Below are 23,541 nucleotides of genomic sequence, written 5' to 3'. Positions count from 1 at the left end.
TACCCACATAAAATTGACAAACAGTAAGTCTTTGAGAAGGGGTTTATCAAGCCAAATAATTAAATGTAAAATAGCAATGGATAGTCTTCAATGTAAAAATTAAATATACAATCAAACCTACATTTATTCAGACCCCTTCAACATTTCTCACATTATTACAGTTTTGCAATATATATCAAAAATTATATCTGGTGTCTGAATAAATTTTTGGTTTGACTGTTAAAACTACAAAGTAATTCAGTCAAGAGCAGTGAGTGATTTTCTTTCATTTTCTTGGATTAACATTACAGCAGCCAGTAGCTAAATTTGGCGCGGTTACTTTAAGAGACGATGAACGCATCCAAAATAATACACATCCCATTTTTTTCCTCAACTGTTTACTTTCACTTAAGAAATTACTGGCAGTTTTTTCGAGCATAATTTCCAAGGTGGATATTTTGACATAATTTGTATGTATTTGTCGGCACAAGAGCAAAAATAAGCAAATTTGATGTTCAAGTGTTTTGAGACGCCTTTTTCTGTGTGAGCCCTGAACACCAGAACACAGCGGTACTGAATTGGACTCTTTCACATCTTTTTGTTTGTTCAAACTGCGATTTGTATTTGTTGTATTTAACAAGTTTATACAATTCTTCCTCTCCTATAGTAGAGAATGAGTGGAACTGTTCCTCAGGGGATCTATAGAGCACTGTCTGATGCGATACTGTAGCTGACGGCTGCATGGTTAAAATTGTATCTGTAATAGTATTGATTTTAAAAGTAAAGTAGTTCATAAAGTCATTACTGCTGTGATGTTGAGAAATGTTAACACTTTCAATTTTTTAGTTTTCCATAATTTAGCCACTGTACTGAATAAATACCTGGGGTTATGTTTGTTTTCTTCTAAAAGAGACAAAAAGTAATCAAATCTAGCAGTTTTTAATGCTTTTCTGTAGGATAGGTTACTTTCCCACCAAGCGATACAAAATACATCTAGTTTTGTTTCCCTCCAGCTGTGCTCCATTTTCCGAGCTGCTCTCTTTAGGGTGCGGTCATTCAACTGATTTAATTTGGACTTTTATTCACAACAAGATCCAGAGTATCAAGTGACAATATTGACACATTAGTTTTCCTGTCCAAAAATCTGCAGCTGCCAAAGGAGCTGTCAAAAAAATAAAGATGCGATGATATGAACACGTTTTTTTTCTTCTTTCTGCAAAATCAAAATCGAACCTATGTTCCCTTTTTTTTTTTTTGTTTGTTACATTGATGTTTTTTTTTTTTTTTTTTTTGCACCATGTGATAAAGAGTAAAGACTGACAAGATATTAAGATATTAAACTGTTTTAATCGTATCTACTGTATGTTCCCTGGCTTGGCTGTAGGGTTTTTTTATTTATTTATTTTTATTTTTTTGTGTGTGAACATTTTGATACTTTTGGTTTGTACATTTGGTGCAGCAGAGTTTCAAGCAGTGCTTTTTTTTAAAAATAAAATTGTTAATTAATTTATCTTTTGAGGCTGGTTATTGGTCACCCGTGGTATCGATTTAGTATCGATACTGAGGAATTAGATTCTGGTATCGAATCGAAGCCAAAATTGTGGTATCGAGCCATCCCTACTCCCGACCTTGCCTCCCTCCCCTCTTTTTCCCAATGTTATCTGTATGCACCATGGGTCTTAGAATAACACAATTCCAATGCTCTGTATGTATGTACTGTACATGTGGAAGAATTGACAAGAAAGCAGACTTGACTTGTTGCACACTTACACACACACACACACACAACCAGGAATTAGGGTGACCATATGTGCCATTCATACGGGACACGTCTCAGCCAGGATTTTAGTAATGCCTAAAATATCCAGGTTTGGGCTATTTGCACTGTGCAGGTTGATCGTTGTGTAACATTCATGAGGGCTATAAAGAGCAGAGCAGACGGCTCCTAATGCTTTCTAATTGCTTTCACGTGTTTGTTCGCTCGTTTGACTTGAAGCATTGTGGTGCACTTTGTTTTGTTTTTTTTGGATTTGTGCGCAGCGATGCTTCAAGTCAATCGAACAAACAAACACGTGCGCATATTTGCATCGCTTTGATTGTTCCCTCTAGATCTCACCTTCTCACACGCAACCCCATGATTGGTCGATTATGTACAGTACCTGCATGTTATTGGTCAAACTGCTTTGGATGTTTAAGGCATTATTAAAATCCTGTCCAGGACGTATGAACGACGCATATGGCCACCCTACCAGGAATATATTTGTAGGGCTGAAAAAAAAAAACTGCTCTTATAATTTGTCAAATAAAATATTTCTAAATGTAGAACCTAGGGCTGGGTGATATGGCCAAAATTTATATCACGTTGTATTTCTTAATTTCGTTTGATACAATATAATTCCAATATCAATAAAAACACTATTAAAAAAGCCTCGTAAAAATTGCCAAGATGTCTGTGCATACAAACTTGTGAAAAATTAATTTGACAAGTCTATGACACCTCATTTAAAACCATATTATATATATTATATTTTATTTAGCCCTCATACAAACAATAAATGTGAAATCACTGTCAAATAATCATCTCAGACTCATGTAATTAACATTAATATCTTTATCTTAAAACTATAGGCTAATGTACACTACCAGTCAAAAGTTTTTGAACAGTAAGATTTTTAATGTTTTCAAAAATGATCTTCTGCTCACCAAGCCTACATTTATTTGATCCAAAATACAGCAAGTTATTACAACAGTAACATTTTGAAATATTTTTACTGTTTAAAATAACTATGTTGTATTTGGAAGTATTTTCAAATTTAATTTAGTCCTGTGATTTCACATTTAGCATCATTACTCCAGTCATTCTAATATTCTGATTTGCTGCTCAAAAATAATTTATTATGTTGAAAACAGCTTGGTGAATAGAAAGTTCAAAAGAACAGCATTTATCTGAAATAGAAATTGTAACATTATAAATGTCTTTATCATCATCCTTTGATTAATTTAAAGCACCATTGCAAATTTCTATAATTTATTTCTGTGTATCGTATTGCTAGATCTCAGTTCTGCGTTTGACACTGTCAATCATAACATACTACTAGAGAGACTGGAAAACTGGGTTGGGCTTTCTGGGATGGTACTCAAATGATTCAGATCATACTTAGAAGGGAGAGGCTATTATGTGAGTCTAGGAGAGCATAAGTCTAAGTGGACGTCCATGAGTCCCACAAGGCTCAATTCTTGCACCGCTCTTGTTTAGCCTGTGTATGCTCCCACTAAGTCAAATAATGAGAAATAAACAAATTGCCTATCAAAGCTATGCTGATGATAGCTAGATTTACCTAGCCTTATCTCCAAATGACTACAGCCCCATTGACTCCCTCTGCCAATGCATTGATGAAATTAATAGTTTGATTAATAGTTAGACTGGAGGAACGATGCTGAAAATACATCTTTGATCTCAGCTCAGGAATAAATTGCATGTTAAAATAAAACAGTTATTTTAAGTAGTAAAAATATTTCAAAATTAAAGGTTTTTTTTTTTTTTTTTTTTTTTTTTTTGCTGTACTTTGGATCGAATAAATGCAGGCTTGGTGAGCAGAATAATTATTTAAAAGAAAAATCTTCCGGTTAAAAACTTTTGAATGGTAGTGTAAGCTGATAAAATGTGCTTTAGCAGTATAAAGAGTATGAAAAGTTGCTGCAGAAAAAAAGCATGTTTTTGGAGCCAGACTTGAAAGAAAACTGAATCTCCTCTAGCAGGAGGCACTGTGAGAGCAGTAGAACCAACAGTTTCTTCAGTGACAGCTGTTATCAAAGCTCATCAATGCTTCTTTATCAGATAAAATGAAAATGCCATCGAAAAGTTTCTGCATACACTTGGTTCCCTTCAGAGATGCATTCATATAAAACACCCACGATGTGTTTTGATTTTGAAACGTGCAGTGCTCATGTTTATTCAATGAAGTCAAACGCCACAAATACAAACCCGATTCCAAAAAAGTTGGGACACTACAAATTGTGAGTAAAAAAGGAATGAAATATTTTACAAATCTCATAAACCTTTATATTTTATTCACAATAGAATATAGATAACATATCAAATGTTGAAAGTGAGACATTTTGAAATGTTATGCCAAATATTCACTCATTTTGGATTTCATGAGAGCTACACATTCCAAAAAAGTTGGGACAGGTAGCAATAAGAGGCCGGAAAAGTTAAATGTACATATAAGGAACAGCTGGAGGACCAATTTGCAACTTATAAGGTCAATTGCCAAAATGACTGGATATAAAACGAGCTTCTCAGAGTGACAGTGTCTCTCAGAAGTCAAGATGTGCAGAGGATCACCAATTCCCCCAATGCTGCGACGAAAAATAGTGGAGCAATATCAGAAAGTTCTCAGAGAAAAATTGCAAAGAGTTTGAAGTTATCATCATCTACAGTGCATAATATCATCCAAAGGTTCAGAGAATTTGGAACAATCTCTGTGTGTAAGGGTCAAGGCCGGAAAACCATACTGGATGCCCGTGATCTTTGGGCCCTTAGATGGCACTGCATCACATACATCCATAAAACATTGTCGGTGAACACAATCCAGTTCTTTTTGGAAAACGGGGACGCCATGTCATCCGGACTAAAGAGGACAAGGACAACCCAAGTTGTTATCAGTGTTCTGTTCAGAAGCCTGCATCTCTGATGGTGTGAGGTTGCATGAGTGCGTGTGGCATGGGCAGCTTACACATCTGGAAGGACCCCATCAATGCTGAAAGGTATATCCAAGTTCTACAACAACATATGCCCCCCTCCATATGGCGTCTCTTTCAGGGAAGACCTTGCATTTTCCAACATGACAATGCCAGACCACATACTGCATCTCGTCACGTCGCAGCGGAACTTCCAGAGCCTCGTCCCGTCTCAGCTGAACTTCCAGAGTCTCGTCATGTCTCAGTAATGTCTGTTTTTGGGGTTTTGTTTCATGTTCTTGTTTTCATGTATTTTATTTTGTAGTTTGATTTAATCTGTGTCCTGCTTCCCTTGCCCTCTTGTTGTCTTGCTATTGGCTCCTCTCGTTCCTTGTGTCATGTTCCGATTGGTTGTCTTAGTCATGTGTCTTGTTTACTATTGGTTTGTTCTTGTCATGTGACCCTCATTGTTTGTATAAATAGTCATGTTTTTGTCATTGTGCTTTGTGTATTAATATTCCAACCTGTTGTCTGTGAGTCTAGTCTGTTTAGGCCACATCAAGTCTGTTTCGGTCAAGTCTGTTTCATGCCTCGTCAAGTTCAGTTTATTTATAGAGCACAAATAAAAACAGCTACAGGCCGACCAAAGTGCTGTACAAGTTAGGAAAAATAAAAGATTAAGTACTCTAAAGTCAGCAAAACAGTTTAAAACAAAACACTTATTATGTACACAAATAGTAGCAAAACAATTTATGATAGAACACTCTTATAAGCTAAAAGCAACAGAGAATAGATAAGTTTTGAGACATGATTTGAACTCAGACAAAGTGGAGGCAGATCTAATATGGAGTGGGAGCTTGTTCCACAGTGTTGGGCTGGCCACTTCAAAGGCTCGGTTACCCCTCGATTTTAGCCGGGTTGTGGGAATCTGAAGGAGGAGCTTATCTTTGGATCTAAGGCCTCTAGTGGGAAGGTAGGGATGAAGTAGATCGGACAAATAAGAAGGTGCTAAATCATTTAATGATTTAAAAACCAGTAATAAAATTTTGAAATCAATTCTAAAATTTAGTTAAGTCTGTCAAGTGTAGTCTTTGTTTCTGGTTTGGATTATGGTTTGGATGTTTTGGATTGCACTGTTGACAATAAACTGCACTTGGGTTCTCACTACGCTCGCCTTCAGTGGACTAATCGTTACAGTTTCGTTTCTCATCCAACAGGCGAGAAGTTGAGCTGAACATCAGGGCAGGGCGTGGACAGGTACAGATACGCCTGCGCAGCTTCAGTGCGTGCAGGAAAGGGACTCCTTGCGTCACTCCTTGTTCATGCGCCATTTGTCCTTCCTGCTATCTGTGCCTCAGACATGTAGCTCTGCACTTCCAGCGCTGAATGGTTGCCCGTGTCCTGCGCACAGATTTCGAAATTCTTCCACACAAATGACATGATAGCGAATGATTACAATGTAGTCTGTGCACGCGGGCGCACTTCCAGAAAAATCTGCCAAAAAATGACCAAGAACCGGCCGGTTACGATTAATGGCCGGTCAACCGGTGCATCCCTAAAAATATATATTTGTTTGTTAAATGCTTTTTTTTTTTTTTGAGAAATAAACTGAAAATTTACATTTAAGACTAAATCAACAAATGGATGTTTAGGCATTTATTTTGGCATGTCAAAATAATTGGTATGATTACTGGATTGTTTTTCAGAGAGTTTAAAATGTTGTTAACTGTTAAAACAATGTTAATTAGTAACTGAAGTTCTGAAGACATGTTTCATTTCCATTCTTTCAAAGTGCATCTCTTTTCTTTCTGCTTTCTTAAGATGAGCACACAAGAAGAGGGTGCAGCACAAGACTAGAGACTGCAGAAGAACACACGGTGAACACCTTGGCCCTAGTATTCACTGCATTAATACCTATGTTACCTTTTCCATTTCTGTATTGATGGAAAACATGTTAAAATGCTATGAAAGATATGTAGATTTTTTTATTGATTTATAAATGTATCTATTTTTGATCTGCAACATTTACTATGATTTAGTTTTGTTAAACAAAGTTACTCACTGTTACAACATATCAAATCCACTTGTCCTTCTAAAAATGTAAGAAAGGCCAGACTAGAATGATAGTATTGTTAAAACCAAAGTGAATAATCAATGGAAATATCATGGTTTCTTTTTATTCAACAGAGCAAAATCAAGGACTTCAGAACGGGACTTAGATCATATCAGTACCTACAAGATCCTAAACAAAAGGATCTGTTTAACAGACTTCATCTTGAAGACAGGCACCACAACAAACTAAGAGCTGCAGATGTTCTTCAGATAACTGAGCATTCATTACAGTCCCATGAGTCTCGTGCTGAAGAAGAGATGATTCAGACTTTCATACAGAAACTACTGATGATGGACTACAGAGCAAGATATATTCATGCTAAAGTGATCAGTGAACGAGATCGATTAAAACAAGAAGACAATGATTCATCTGAGAGTGATATATTTGAAGATTTTTTTGAAAACAAAAGCTTGTATCATGAAGGAACAATTCAGTCTGATCTCATTCATCCAATGGATGTTCAGATGGCCATGCTTCATTGTGCTGATGGTTTCCTGAAGCAGCTGATGGTCACTAAACTCTCCCATTGTCAGTACGCTCTGCCTCTGCTTGTTCCTGATCCATTCACTCAACAGATTGAGTTTCCTCTCTGGACATTCAGACAAATCAACAAGAGCTGGAAGATGAGAAACATCAACAATGAAATCATCAGTCAAACCGAGCCAATCTACAAGGCAGAAACTCCAATGGTGTTTTTCTTCAGGTTTGGCTCTGTGTCTTCATCCAAGTCTCAGCTGATGAACAGTCTGATCAATGAGAAACACAACACGTTCTTCCACAGGAACTGTCCCGGCAGCAGCAGATCCAGACTCCTGATGGATGGAGTGGTGGAGATCGCCTGGTTCTGCCCTTCTGGATCATATGATGATAAATTCAGTAAGTGTATAGCGTTCTGTAATCTACACGGTGATGCTGGAGACCATGAGAAACAGCTCCAGATCCTCACTGAAATGAGCTCAGTCAATGTTGTCCTTCTACCACAACTGGACAGGAATGACAAACATGCAGCAAAGATCCAAAACCTGTACAAGGACAGAAAGCCTCTGATTTGTCTCTTTACTGAGGATGAATCTGCTATAACTGAGCTGAAGAAAGGGAAATTCAAGATCGGTCTGAAACACAGAAATCAGTCAGAAGTATCTGAAGAACTCAGAAGAGCAATAAAAGATTATCTCTCAGAATCATCTTCCACTTTCAGACTTGAAGATGTGTCCAGACACTCAGACATCAGAGTAGATGAGGAAGATGATGATGACTGCAGGAGAGGAAGAGAAGCAGCACAGAAGATGATGAGTTTACTGGAGAAGAAAGATCTGACAGAAATCAAAGAATCATTTCTGCCTCATCAGGGGAAACTCTGGCATCAGTGGAGTCAGATGAACAAAGAACTACATCGGCCTCGAGCGGATGAGACAGAAATGGACATCAGCAGAAAACAAACAGAAATGAATAAAATTCGTCAACAACAGCATGAATCTGACATCAATGAGTTTATGAAGCTGTTTAGTAAAGAAATTAATCCAGATGCTGAACATGAAAATTTGTTTTTTCTCAAATGGCTTGCAATCCTCTTGGATGAATACACCTCAAATGACATTTCAGATCTACATCTTAAGTATGAAGAAAAGTGGGCAGCAGTTGTAAAATTGAAAGAGAAACATAATAAACTTGAGCAACTCAAAGCTGAACAAACTGAACTTGAGAGAATATCTGAGGATCTTCAAGCTGCAGCTTTTGGTTTGGAGCACATCATGAGGGAGATCGGTCAGATCTATGAATCATGTTCTTCTGTTAATAAGAACAAGAAAGACCTGCAGGTTCACTTCTCTTCTCTCCCGAGTCTTGCAGCTGAGATGATGATCTCTGGATTTCCACTGGAGCTGATGGATGGAGATGCTGCTCATGTTCCTGTAATCTGGATCTCTGCTGTTCTAGATCAACTCATCCAGAAACTGGGAAACCAGAGAGTCTTTGTGCTGTCAGTTTTAGGGCTTCAGAGCTCTGGGAAATCCACCATGCTGAACGCCATGTTTGGACTTGAGTTTGCCGTCAGTGCTGGAAGAACAACCAGAGGAGCTTTCATGCAGCTGATCAGAGTCTCAGACGAGGTGAAAACACAGATGAACACTGACTATATTCTGGTTGTAGATACTGAGGGTCTTCGTGCTCTAGAACTGGCTGGAAGATCAAGAAGACATCATGACAATGAACTGGCCACATTTGTTGTAGGTCTGGGAAATATGACTTTGATTAATATCTTTGGAGAAAACCCTGCTGAGATGCAAGATATTCTTCAGATTGTTGTTCAGGCCTTCCTGAGGATGAAGAAGGTCAGACTGAATTCCAGCTGCGTGTTTGTGCATCAGAACGTCTCAGACGTCACAGCTGTAGAGAAAAACATGGAAGGAAGGAGACGACTGCTAGAAAAACTGGATGAAATGACAAAACTTGCTGCTGAAGAGGAAGACTGTTATGATGAATGTTTTAGTGATATCATTGCATTTGATATAGAGAATGATGTGAAGTATTTCTCTCAGCTCTGGGAGGGCAGTCCACCGATGGCACCACCAAACCCAAAATACTGTGAAAACATTCAACACCTAAAGAAAACTATTGAAATGCATGCATCAAAATCACATGGAATGATGCTGAGAGACCTAAAAGATCGCATTAAAGATCTCTGGGAGGCTTTACTGAACGAACAATTTGTCTTCAGCTTCAGAAATTCTCTAGAGGTTGCAACCTACAGGAAACTGGAGACCGAATACAGCAAATGGTCCTGGAGTCTTCGTAGTTCCATGATGGAAATTGATAACAAATTACACAACAGTATAGAAAATAGAGCAATCCATGAGGTTGAGGAAACTGATCTTAAAAGAGAACTGAAGAAGACAAGTGAAGAAGTGAAAAAGTCAATCTCAGAATTCTTTGAAAAAGACACTGATAAAGATATACTAATTAACTGGAAAACATCATTTGAAATGAAAATAAATGAGCTTCAGGAAAACCTTGTGAGAGAAACAAAGAGGAAACTAAATAATATTCTTCAACAGGGGGACCTGAAGACAAAGATTGATGCTCAGAGAACACAACATGAAAACACTCTCTTTGAAAAGAGCAAAGAATTTGCCTTAAATCTCAAAAACAAAGCAAATGATGAAGAAACATTGAAGAAAGAGTTTGATTTGTTTTGGGAACGGAGTATGAATAAGATCATCTCAGACATTCAACCAATCAAAGACATTGATGTACTGAGAGATGTGAAAGAGATCCTCCGGGACATCAATAAAAGTGCTCCTATAGACCACAGCAAGCAGAACAGGGATATTTTCTCTGTGTCAGGTTATTCTGATTATGTAAAGTTAAAGAAATCCAGTGGAATTACAGGAGCTTTAACTTTTGCCATCAGATCAGCTCAAGAGATTTTACGTCTAGCTCTTTCTAAAGAGGATGAAGCTCAAATAAGATCATTAATCGCAGATGTTTCTCAACAGACAGACACAATGATTCAGTCATTTAACATTTCAAAGATGGGCTACAACATCAGCTACATTCAACAAATCACAGGTTACATCACAGCAAAATTAATAGAACATCAGGAAGGACCAGTGCAATATAAGTTCAAGAATGAATTCTCCATGGATTTGGTGCTTTCCATCTGTAAGAGAGTAAATAAGAAGATAACTGAACAACACAAACTGTTTAGAGACTCTAATGATCCTGTAATATATTTGGAGAAGAAGAGAGAAGAGTACTATGATATTTTCCAGAAATACTGTCGTGGAGCAACATCAACTGCCATTTTTGGTGAGATCATCTGTCAGAAACTGAAAGAGCCCATTGAGCAGAGCGTCTACAAGAAGACTGCTAGAGATCTGACAGATGAAATGAGATCAAACTGTGAATCACTGAATGGAAACAGATTAAATCTGGAGAAACACATCCTGAAGTTTCTGGCTGATAATGAGAATTTTTCTGCATACATGGATTACATTAATTATCCCAGAGACCACTTCAAGGATTTCATCAGAGATAAAGTCAGTCAGTACATCACTGATAAGTTCAGTCTCAGTGTTTTACCCAAGATGAAGGAGAACATTAAACTCCTGCAGGAGAAGATCATGACAGCAGCTCATCAATCCACTGAACATGTTCAAGTCAACAATGAAGATGTTGGTTTGTGGTTGAATAGTTTCACACAGCAGCTCTCAGACGTGCTGATCTTCTCTGAGAAAGACCTCAGTGGAGTCAAACATGATGATGTTGATGATTTCAAACTCCTAGTAGATGTGATCCAGAAAGAACTTCCTGCCATGATGACTGACATCAGTAGTGAGTTGAAAACTGAAAAACTGGATCCCAAGTTCAGGCCAGAGGAGCTTCTGATTGATTACTTCTGTCAGTGCTGTTGGGTTCAATGTCCGTTCTGTGGAGCCACCTGCACCAACACCATAGAAAACCATGATGGAGATCACAGTGTTCCTTTCCACAGATTAGATGGAGTAAATGGATACTATTATTATGATACAACAGATTTTGGTATAGATTTTTGTTCATCTGTAGTAATGAGTAATAAATCTTTTAAATCATCTGGACAGTGGTTCCCATATAAAGAATACAGGAGAGCAGGAGGAGTTTATGCAAAGTGGAGCATCACCCCTGATCTCTCTGACCTACCGTACTGGAAGTGGTTTGTGTGCAGATTCCAGAAAGATCTGGAAAAATACTATGGAAAATCATTTCAGGGTAAAGGAGAGATCCCAGAAAATTGGAGAAAATACACAAAAGAACATGTAATTGATAGTTTAGATAATTACTACACTTTCATGAGAAAAAGACCATTAATCCTAAAAAGATTAAGGCATTTTGTATCCCAGTCCTTAAGTTTCCATTAAACCATTTTAAAAATTCAAGACCATCAAAAAGAAAGAAACAATGAAGAAGATTCTTAAGCAGAATAACCTGATGCAACAGAGGCTCAGAGAACAAATCATGAACACTTTCTATGAAAAGAGCAAAAAGCTTGCCTTAAAACTAAAATAAAAATCAAATGATGAAGAAACACTGAAGGAAGTGTTTTGGGAACTTAGTGTGAAGATCATAACAGACACCCAGCCATTTTAAGAAAATTTTGAGCACTGAAAGGAGGGCAGAGATCTGACGTCAGCAGTAAATGTTTTTAAAATGTATTATTACAAAGACTCTGATGACACAGTTCCTTGGAGAGAACACAGAAGAGCAGGAGGAGTTAATGCAGAATGGAGCATCACCACTGATCTCTCTGAAATGTTGTTGTTGATGTGCAGAAACTACTAGAACGATACTACAATAAAATATTTGATTCACAGGTTGAAATGAGTTTATAAAGTAAACTAAACTATAATAATAATAATAAAAATAATACAATTTTAAAATACTGTATTTTTGTAATGAACTAATAGAGATAAATACAGGCAGTGATGATTGAAATTCTGAGTTATGTATTCAAGTATATGATGACATTATAATCAAAACAATATTTCTTTTCAGAGTGTATTAGGGTTTCATCTTTTGAAATATCTTTAGTGTTTTATCATTCTTTATATACTTAAAAGTAAAAAAAAAATCCTTTACATTCTTGAAAATAACATGACCTGTAAATCATTGTGTGCGATGTCTCTACAAATGTACTTGTATTTTTCATGTGTTATGCAATGTTTATAAATATATATAATATAACCAATATAAATGGTGTAAATGTCTTTTCTGCACATTTAGTTTTATTCAGCTGTGAAACTATAGACATCTTTAAAAAAAGAGTGTGGTGGGATAGAGAAAATGACTCTATGTTGATGATGAAAAGGTGAAGACTGAAGATAACAGGATGCAACATTGCATCCAGGTTCATCATTAAAACAGGATGATCACAAATAAATAAATATTTGCCGCTGCATATTTATATAGCTTAATACTATATACTTCTTAATTAAGTGAAGGATTTTGTGTATTTGAGTATAGTTCCTTCTTGTGTAATCAACATCTGATATGTCACCATGTGACTCTTTCCTGATGTACAGTAATTACACTAAATGTATAATGTGTTACATTTTGGTTGTCTCCATGATGTAATCATCATATGCTTCTGTAAAGGTGTGAATCAAATTAGACTTTTTGACATCATAATTATATTCATATATGATAACTGAAAGATGCAGAACAGAAATTAGCTGGAAATTTGATGATTTGTGACTCAACTTGAGATAATTAAAAAATACTTGAGACTCCAGTTAGTCTTTAACAGCAATGACTCAAGACTTGACTTGGACTCGGAAAGACTTTATGATCAGATCAGAGCCGTTATTACTATACTCTGCTCGTGTCCGTGCTGCCCTGTTCGTTTGATCGCCGCCCAGGGAGTGGATCACTAGTGTTGGCCTCATCATCACCGTGACCGCTGCTGTAAAATGCTATATAATTCTCACCTCTTTTGTTTGGGCAAGTGGCAATAGGTACGCAGGAGCTAAACCATTTAGGGCCTTATAGGTAAGTAATGATAATTTGTAACTAATACGGAACTTAATAGGTAGCCAGTGCAGAGACTGTAAAATTGGGGTAATATGATCATATTTTCTTGACCTGGTAAGGACTCTAGCTGCTGCATTTTGGACGACCTGTAGCTTGTTTATTGACGAAGCAGGACAACCACAAGAAGTGCATTACAATAGTCCAGTCTAGGGTAGAGTTTCACATTTATGAATAATTATAATTATTAATAATATTAGCCCCCTCCATACCCGTTTTTAATTTTTTATGTTCAAATGTCATTAAAGACCTCATTTGTCCATTCATCATTGGTTAGAGGGTTGGACTCCCAATCGAAGGGTTGTGAGTTCTAGTCTCGGGCCGGCAGGAATTGTGGTTGGGGGGAGTGCATGAACAGCTCTCTCTCCACCTTCAATACCACGACTTAGGTGCCCTTGAGCAAGGCATCGAACCCCCAACTGCTCCCCGGGCGCCGCAGCATAAATGGCTGCCCTGTGTGTGTGTGTGTGTGTGTGTGTGTGTACACATCAGGAAAGAGTCACATGGTGACATATCAGATGTTGATTACACAAGAAGGAACTATACTCAAATACACAAAATCCTTCACTTAATTAAGAAGTATATAGTATTAAGCTATATAAATATGCAGTGGCAAATATTTATTTATTTGTGATCATCCTGTTTTAATGATGAACCTGGATGCAATGTTGCATCCTGTTATCTTCAGTCTTCACCTTTTCATCATTTGTGTGTGTGTGTGTGTGTGTGTGCGCACACACTTCGGATGGGTTAAATGCAGAGCACGAATTCTGAGTATGGGTCACCATGAATGTTTGCATACTTTGTCACAATGAATGAATGAATGAATGTCACCTGAATGTCATGTCACTTTCACTTTCATCTTACGTTATGGTCCCATAGAAGCAGTTTTTGTAAAAAAAAAAAAATAGGCTAATGATTGCATCATAACCAGCGACTCTCTGTCGCACAGTAGAGAAATTACCGTATGGACAGGAGGAGAAGCTCGCAGACAATCTTTTACTGTCTATGAGGGAATCGGGGGGACGTGGAGGTATGAAGTCAAGGGAGATAATTAATCAGAATACTTACCAAAATCTGCTTCTGTTCACGCTCGCCTTCTCTGCAAGATTCGGTGGGTGATTCAGATTTCTCTTGGCACAGCGATTAGAAGATTTACAGGTTGCTCACGTGACATCTACGTCATGAAGCTCAGTTTGAGTCTGCGCAGTACGCTCGACCCCCAGGAAGTACGTGCTTCTAATTGACTTCACTTGTCTCCGTTGAATCCAATGGGGTCACTGTGTCCATTTCTTTTACTGTCTATTGGAGGAACCATGAACAAACACTGCATGAATGGGTGCGTTCGACCTGAAGCTCGGCTGCAGACGGCGATCAACAAGAGCAGCCGCTTGCAGTTGGGGGCGGAGGTGAAAACAGACAAGACAGACACCTTCAGCTCCCGTTAGTGAGACTCACGTGGTGTTTGCATACTTTGTCACAAATGAAGTGAATTAAATGCTGTATTTGTCAAGTACAAAGACGTTTCAGAAACGTTTTCATGCGCAACAGAAACAGTTTTTACATACTGCTTACAACAGCGCCATATTTTGAAGAATAAAGTTCAACATAATCATATACTATTTAAATACTAATACAGTGGGATATAAATGCTTTTATCAGTGTTGTATGATAAACGGGACTTAATACAGCAGTGTGACTACATTTAAAAGCGTTTCCCATTCTAAAAACACAGATTTGTTGCCATTATTGGCATTGAAACGCTTCAAACACATGTGATGGTTGTCATGTTGTAGATCTGGCCAATCGTGAAGAAGCTGTGTCATCATCAGCGCTCCTGCAGCCGCTCCGGAGAAACTGCTGCGGGACCGAGCCCAAGATGGCGCTCTGACTATACAAGCTTTGAAGAGCTCCGCAAACTCAAACTAATAACTTGATTTGTAGTGTGGTAAGAAAAACTATTTAACTTTCTTCTAAAGCATAAGAAGCTTCCATTACGATTATAATGATTGAAAATGGGATAATCTGAAAAAAGAAAAAACAAGAACGTATGTCAAGGCAATGCTAATTCTGCTAAAGCTGCGTCGACAAAACAGCAAGATTCGAAAAACTTTTGAGTGACAATCTGCATGATTACCTCGAGTCAGAAATGGATTGTGCAGATATTATGCCTCCTGAAGTAGTTATCCCTCCTCTCCCCGAAATGCCATTTAAATCTCCTGTTATTAAACAGTGAAAGATGGAGAGCATTGATGCTGCTAATATCCTTTCACAACTCAAAGATCTCTCGATTCTAATTAACAATCGATCTGATGGCCTGGAACGTATGGTGGCGGAGAATGCTCGAGCGATCGCGAGTATGAAAGAGACTGTAAATGAAAACACCAAACAGATAGCTGACGTAAAGACAGCTGTTGGGTTTGTATGTGCCGAAGTTAATGTCAAAAGCCAGCTCGGTCTGATGGAAACAAAAGTGAAGAAAGTCGAGGCGAAATCATCTTAGTGTGGTGAATACCAGTTCGCCGATAATTAAGCGGTACCTCAGTTGGTATAAAAGCGGCATTTCCAAGCATAGAGGCACGTCATTTGATTGCGTCACGGCGTTGCTGCCGTTTCCGGGATTCCACCGCTCTGAGTTGGAGGTATGTGTGTTTGGCGTTTTGCCGATGGCTGGCAGGTGTATGGTGAAATTACTAGGTTTTCTGTGCAGCTAGAGTTGGCCCGTGGGAGTTTATATGACCGCTAAAAAGAAGGTTGATCTTCCTCGCGATGTTATTTTGACAACTGGAAATAAAGCGACCATATATGTGTGTTGGACAACAGACTGTAGGTGATTTGCTTCTCCCCGGATTCGGTAAGTGGTATTCCCATACCATACCCGTACTGATCAAATGAGTTGGTGATGATTGAATAACGTGTTCTCTCCTTCCCCAGTGATCAGCATAAGGGCGATCTGGGTGCACGCTTAATTAGTGATATCTGAAGCTGGTATGTAGAGTTTACGTTTATTATCACCACTTAGAAGGTAAAATAATTTTTTTTTATCTTAACTTGTTTGTTATGTTTTAGCCATTCAAGAGGCATGCTTGACGGCATGGCCTAGCCGCGACATTGCTGTTTTGCTTTAATTTCATTTTTTGATTTCTTTCTCATTTCTTTCGGTTTTTTGTGTGAATTGTTATGTTTTTGGTTAAATTCGTTTGCTTGTAACATTTATTGATTTATTTTCATTTATTTTGTTTCTTTTCATTCTTGTCATTGTGTATTATTCCTATTGTTGCTTATCATTTTTCCTTATCTTTAAAAAATAATAATTATTTATTATTACCACTATTATTCCTGCGGTTATTGCTGGTATTTATTTGGTATTTTGCTTTGTATCGTTTTTTTTTTCCGTTATTAGTTTGTTAATTGAGCAGTAATCAGCCCAATGCTGTGTGTTTTATGTTTAAAGAAAAAATGTTTATTCTTTCTCTTCCCTCTTCCTTTTGACTTAGGAGTGGGGTGTATCAGAGTGGCGGCTATCTAGGGTGTGGAGGTGGTCTTTTGTCAAAAGTGTGGGGTGTAACTTATGTTTGTAGTGTAATTCCACTAGAGTGTCTTTTGAGATTGAAATCCACAAGGGAAGGCTGCTTTAATTTGGGCTGTTGTGATGCTCCATGTGTGGCCGACCCACTTTCTGAGACACCCCAGTTCTATGATGTAACCTTTTGAGTTAACCCTTTTGATTTAGTCCTGTTGTTTTATCGCTTGTGGCTCTGGCCATTTATTCTGAACTACTTGTGTTCATTTTGGTCATTTTTACCTTTATGATAATAAAGCTGTATTCTTATATTGATTCACGCCTCATTGGTGGATGCTCTGTGGGAGCGAACGAACCGGTGTGCTTTTCTTTAAGTGTTATTTTCCCCAGGCGTTTAGCCAGGGGTGGCGTAGTCGCTACTACTGATAATTAGAGCTCCGTTACCACTTCCCCCCCCAATGCCACATTTGGCGTAGTCGGCAGGGTTTGCTCTCAGTATGAGACATCAACTTGAGGCGTGGATGTTTTTATTCTAGCTGTTTTTGTTTCCCTGGATTTTCAATTTGCGTTCTAGCTGTTTTTGTTTTTTCATCTTTTCTTGTGGTGTTGTTTTTTTGCGTCTAGTACAAGCAAAACAGCGGTGTCCATTTGGTTAGGAGTGTCTGTTTGGGCTGAATTCCTTTACCTTGGTAAGTGGTATTCCTTATTTTGTCATCATGGAAGACGAGTTAAGGGAATTACGAGAACTTGTAGCCCAATTAAAAGCCGATAATTTAAAGCTGCGTCAGGAGCAGGCCCAGGCCAGTGTACCTGGTCCTAGCAGTGACCATGTACCAGAGTTCCCTGCAGCAACGCCATCTGTTTCAGCTGGTGTTGCCGTAGCGGAGCGGTTTGTATTGGTACCTAGGGACAGAAAATGCCCCAAATTTAACGGCAGGTCTGGCTTGGGAATTAATGAATGGGTTGAAGAAGTGCAGGCTTGTATTCGGGCCCGGCACTTATCTACGGCAGACCAGTCATTCTTTTTGTTTGATCACCTGGAGGGGGAGGCACGTGAGGAAATTAGATATAGGCCAGCAAGTGAACGGGAGGATCCAGATAAGATCATTGCCGCCTTAAGGGAATTGTATGGGGATACCCAGTCCTATGTCTCCTTGCAAGAAGCCTTTTTCTCCAGAAGGCAACAGGAGGGAGAGACTCTTTTAGAGTTCTCTCTTGTCCTGATGGGCCTCCTGGAGAGGGTGAAGCAGAGGTCACCGGTTATGTTGTCCAATGCAGAAACTTTGTTGCGCGATCAATTCGTGGAAAACGTCCTTGATAGTACGCTACGTCGTGAGTTAAAGCAATTGGTCCGTCGTCAACCCGAAGTAACATTACTGCATGTTCGTAGTGAAGCTATTCGATGGGAACGGGAGGGTTTGCCTGGGGGTACAAGAAGCCGTAGTCATTCCGTCCCCTTAGCCCATGGCTTTCAGTATGGGGTTCAAAGCAGTGCACCTTCACGGGTGGACCAACCCTCTCCGTCTGTAGAAATGAGTGAGCTTAGAGAGATGTTGAAACTGCAGCAGGAACAGTTAACTCGGCTTACTCAAAGTGTTGCTCAGTTACAAAACCCGTCACGCAGTGTTCGAGCAGTAGGTGGCCCTGTGACCTGTAGGAGGTGCCAAAAACCTGGTCATTTTGCGAGGGATTGCGATGGGGAAAGGGTCCCACCCCGCTCTCCCTCTGTCACCCGTCCTAATAATAGGGCTTTAGTAGGGGCATTCCCTCGTTCAGGTGCGGAGTCGGGAAACTAGTTCCCGCCGAGTTGTTGAGCCACAGTTCGGTAGGGGGCCACTCTGGCTCTGATATTCCAGGTAGAGGTGATTCCGTGATGCAGTTAATGTCGTCTTGTCCTCATTTGATGGTGGTAATGGGTGGTGTGCCAGTTCCTTGTTTAGTTGACACGGGATCCATGGTTTCCACAATCACTGAAAGTTGTTTTCGGGAGCATTTCGAGCCTTGGGGTCAGGACCGTCTTAAGACTTGTCAGTGGTTACAGCTTAGAGCCGCCAATGGGTTGTCTATCCCTTACATAGGATACATGGAGTTAAGCGTTGAACTATGTGGGAAGTTGTTGCCAAAATGTGGTGTCTTGGTTGTCCGGGACCCTCCTGGTGGTTTTTGTGCCCAGGCACCAGGTGTCTTGGGGATGAATATCTTGGGTCGTTGCTATCAGGAACTTTTTGGGCAGCACGGGCCTTCCCTTTTTGAGTCTCCACTAGTATCAGCTGTGCCCAAGTTAGTCTTTCAGGCGTTACAATATTGTCACCAAGTGAGTACTCAGCCTGCTTCTGGGAAGTCTGGTGCAGTGAGGGTACGTGGTCCTCGAGCAGGTCGTGTCCCAGGTGGCACCATTAAATTGGTAGCGGCCACCTGCTCTGAGCATTACTCTGACAGTGTAGTACTTCTTGAGCCCCCGAGGGTGGGCTCCCCATGGGGTTATTAATCTCCCCAGCACTAGTCAGAGTGATTAGGGGTACAGTCTATGTTCCTGTGGTTAATGTGGGGACTACAGATGTTCTGTTGTTCCCTCGTCGTGTTATAGGCTCATTGACGAGCGTATCTGTTGTTTCATTACCCCCTGGGGTCTCAGAGGTTAAGCCTGGTACTGTCTGTTCTGTTTCTTCCCAGACTGGTGTTTCTTATGCACAGGATCTGCTGGATACAGTAGATTTGTCTCTTTTGTCGGGGGAAGATCGGGTTAAGGTTAAAGATCTCCTTCGGAAGTATCAGTCTGTGTTTTCCACTTTTGAAGGAGATTTAGGATGTACCGACTTGATCTCGCATGATATCCCATTACTAGATGATGTTCCTGTTCGGCAGCGGTATCGCCGTGTACCTCCAACTGATTATGAAGCAGTACGGGCACACATTAACCAGTTGTTGGAGACCCAGGTCATCCGAGAAAGTTGTAGCCCTTTTGCCTCTCCAATTGTGCTTGTAAAGAAAAAAGATGGGAATTTACGCATGTGTGTAGATTACCGCCAGTTGAACGCCAAGACGAGGAAGGATGCTTTTCCCTTACCTCGCATCGAGGAGTCTCTGGATGCCCTAACCGGTGCACGCTGGTTTTCGACTCTGGATTTAACCAGTGGGTATAACCAGGTTCCTGTTAGGGAGGGGGATAAGTATAAGACCGCTTTCTGCACCCCCTTTGGCCTATTCGAGTGGAATAGGATGCCATTTGGGCTCTGCAATGCGCCTAGTACCTTCCAGAGACTCATGCAACGTCTGTTTGGTGATCAACAGTGCCAGTCATTATTGTTGTACCTGGATGACATTGTGGTCTTTTCTTCTTCTGTCGAGCAGCACTTGGAGAGGCTGGAGGTGGTTTTGAGTCGACTGGATCGGGAGGGCTTAAAGGCTAAGCTGGAGAAGTGTGTGTTTCTTCAGTCTGAGGTGAAGTACTTAGGCCATGTGATTTCCTCTAAGGGGGTGGCTACAGACCCTAGTAAGATCCAGGCGGTGGCTCAGTGGCGTTGTCCGACTAATGTTACAGAGCTGCGCTCTTTTCTCGGCTTTGCTAGCTATTACCGTCGGTTTGTGGAGGGGTTTGCTAGGATTGCAGCCCCCCTGCATAAGTTAGCGGCAGAGTTTTCGAGTGCTAGGGCTAGGCCTAGGAAGCAAGTTGGATTGGGTTTTATGGCGGCTTGGAGCGAACTGTGCCAACAGAGCTTTAAGGACTTGAAGGATAAACTCACTACTGCCCCCGTACTTGCTTACGCAGATTTTTCCCAACCCTTTATCCTGGAGGTCGATGCTAGCCATGGTGGCCTGGGAGCAGTCCTTTCTCAGGAACAGGAAGGGAAAATACGTCCTATTGCGTATGCTAGTCGCGGTCTAAGGCCCACTGAGCGCAACATGTCTAACTACAGCTCTATGAAGCTGGAGTTTCTGGCGCTCAAGTGGGCCATGACTGAAAAATTCCGGGAGTACCTGTTGGGTAGTCGGTGTGTTGTCTTCACGGATAACAATCCCTTGAGTCATTTGTCTACAGCAAAATTGGGGGCCACCGAGCAGCGGTGGGCTGCCCAGTTGGCTGCTTTTAATTTTCAGATACGGTACAGGTCGGGAAAAAGTAATGTGAATGCCGATGCTCTTTCCCGCCAGAATTTTCCAGAAGAGGGGCCATTGCATGCATTAGCCCCGGGAGCAGCAATACCAGCATTGCTGCAGCAAGTAGAGGAGGTCAGATCAGTTGTCGAGGTACAGCAAGCAGCTATCACTACTTTACCTGGTCCTTCTGGTGTTGATGTCTGTTTATTGCAGACGGAGGATCCAGTTATTTCGGAGCTCCTGCCATTTTGGAGGCGGAAGGCCCGTCCCAGGGTTGAGGAGAGGCAGGGGCTGTCTGTGGAGGCATTGAAGTTACTCCGCCAGTGGGACCGTTTTGTAGAACAAGATGGGACACTGTACCGTAGGGTTCAGTGCCCGGAGGGCGGAGAGGAGTTCTTGCAGCTGATATTACCATCTGTTTTGAAGACCGAGGTGCTGACACAGTTGCATCAATGTCATGGACATCAGGGCATTGAGCGAACTGCTGAATTAGTTCGGCGAAGGTGTTATTGGCCCGGGTTAGCATCAGATGTGGCCCGCTGGTGCCAGGAATGCGAAAGATGTCAGTCTGCTAAAGACACACGGCCAGTGGCGCAGAGTTTCATGGGTCATTTGTTGGCATCACGGCCTAATGAGATTCTGGCCATTGACTATACGTTGTTAGAGCCTTCGACCTCAGGGGTAGAAAATGTGCTGGTAATGACTGACGTCTTCAGCAAATATACTCTTGCTGTTCCTACACGGGACCAGCGGGCTGAAACTGTTGCTCAGGTCTTGGTCAATGAGTGGTTTTACAAGTTTGGTATTCCAGGCCGGTTGCACTCAGATCAGGGACGGAACTTCGAGTCCGCACTTATTCGCCAGTTGTGCGGCCTGTATGGAGTGGAGAAGTCTCGTACGACCCCTTATCATCCGGCAGGTAACGGTCAATGCGAACGTTTTAATCGGACTTTGCACAATCTGTTACGTACTTTACCAGTGTCCAGGAAGAGGGACTGGGTGTCATGTTTGCCTCAGCTTCTCTTCTATTATAATACCACCCCTCATCAAGCCACTGGTGAGTCACCCTATTTTTTGATGCTGGGACAGGAACCACGATTGCCTGTGGATTTCCTGTTGGGTAGGGTACAGGAACCAGTGGCTGGTAGTATACACGAATGGATTCTGGAGCATCAAGCCAGGTTGCATACGGCTTTTGAAGGGGCACAAGGGCGATTACAGGAGGCAGCCAAGCGACGGAAAATGAAGCATGACCAGCAGGTACGGGATGTACCTTTGGTGGAGGGCCAGCGGGTGTACCTGCGAGAATATGGTCATAAAGGTCGGCATAAGATCCAGGATGTGTGGAGTTCGATTGAGTATCAGGTAGTGCGGGCTCCTTCGGAAGGTGGTGGGGTTTATTCCATTGCTCCCAGGGACGATTTGAGTAAGGTGAGGAATGTACACCGTTCCTTATTGAAAGGGCGGGTACAGGGTAGTGATTTTGCGGTAGAACCACCACAGCAGCAGTTAGAGTTTAGAGAGGTGCCTATGCAGGAAGAGGAGGAGGAAGAGGAGATTGATTTGGTACAAGTAATAGCTGGTGGTTCCAATGTATTGAGCAGGGAGAGTGTGGTGCCTAATTCACCGGCATGCAACGAAGATCGGTCACCAGAGGGGGTACTAGACTTGGCTGATCCAGGGCTTATAGGTACCTCTGGTGAAGTAGAGGTGGTAGAAAGTCATCCTGCCCCGGTATCAGTTTTAGGGTTGGAAGTAGTTGAAGGGGTGAGACGAACAGGGCGAGTAACTGCAGGTCACCACTCCAACCTTCACCACCTCCCTCGTACGGTGATCGGGACAGTGGCTTCCGGGTCTAATTGTATAGGGGCTATTTTTAGACCTTGGAATTAAGGTGACGGGGTTGTTATTGGCTGGTGCATCGTCGGGTCGGCAATGCAAAAGCTGAGGGGGGTAGATTGTGGTGAATACCAGTTCGCCGATAATTAAGCGGTACCTCAGTTGGTATAAAAGCGGCATTTCCAAGCATAGAGGCACGTCATTTGATTGCGTCACGGCGTTGCTGCCGTTTCCGGGATTCCACCGCTCTGAGTTGGAGGTATGTGTGTTTGGCGTTTTGCCGATGGCTGGCAGGTGTATGGTGAAATTACTAGGTTTTCTGTGCAGCTAGAGTTGGCCCGTGGGAGTTTATATGACCGCTAAAAAGAAGGTTGATCTTCCTCGCGATGTTATTTTGACAACTGGAAATAAAGCGACCATATATGTGTGTTGGACAACAGACTGTAGGTGATTTGCTTCTCCCCGGATTCGGTAAGTGGTATTCCCATACCATACCCGTACTGATCAAATGAGTTGGTGATGATTGAATAACGTGTTCTCTCCTTCCCCAGTGATCAGCATAAGGGCGATCTGGGTGCACGCTTAATTAGTGATATCTGAAGCTGGTATGTAGAGTTTACGTTTATTATCACCACTTAGAAGGTAAAATAATTTTTTTTTATCTTAACTTGTTTGTTATGTTTTAGCCATTCAAGAGGCATGCTTGACGGCATGGCCTAGCCGCGACATTGCTGTTTTGCTTTAA

The 23,541-nt window shown here is 40.9% G+C and overlaps 2 protein-coding genes across 2 annotated transcripts; both read left to right on the top strand.

Annotated features, from left to right (window-relative positions):
- Nucleotides 1–6,782: 6,782 nt before the first annotated feature.
- On the top strand, nucleotides 6,783–11,670 carry LOC113094614 (interferon-induced very large GTPase 1-like). Its single transcript, XM_026260208.1, has 2 exons — nucleotides 6,783–6,788; nucleotides 6,850–11,670. The coding sequence occupies exons 1-2, from the start codon at nucleotides 6,783–6,785 to the stop codon at nucleotides 11,668–11,670; spliced, it is 4,827 nt and encodes a 1,608-aa protein (XP_026115993.1).
- A 4,178-nt stretch (nucleotides 11,671–15,848) lies between these two features.
- LOC113094613 (uncharacterized) lies at nucleotides 15,849–18,655 on the top strand. Its single transcript, XM_026260207.1, has 3 exons — nucleotides 15,849–16,190; nucleotides 16,271–16,324; nucleotides 16,834–18,655. Exon 3 carries the CDS (start codon nucleotides 17,576–17,578, stop codon nucleotides 18,653–18,655), a length of 1,080 nt encoding a protein of 359 aa, XP_026115992.1. The 5' UTR covers nucleotides 15,849–16,190; nucleotides 16,271–16,324; nucleotides 16,834–17,575.
- The last annotated feature ends 4,886 nt before the right edge of the window (nucleotides 18,656–23,541 follow it).

This window comes from Carassius auratus, unplaced genomic scaffold, assembly GCF_003368295.1.
Source record: "Carassius auratus strain Wakin unplaced genomic scaffold, ASM336829v1 scaf_tig00215412, whole genome shotgun sequence".
NCBI classification, from domain to species: Eukaryota; Metazoa; Chordata; class Actinopteri; order Cypriniformes; family Cyprinidae; genus Carassius; species Carassius auratus.
The sequence above is the reverse complement of the archived record's forward strand: the minus strand, read 5'-3'. Positions and strand labels throughout refer to the sequence as shown.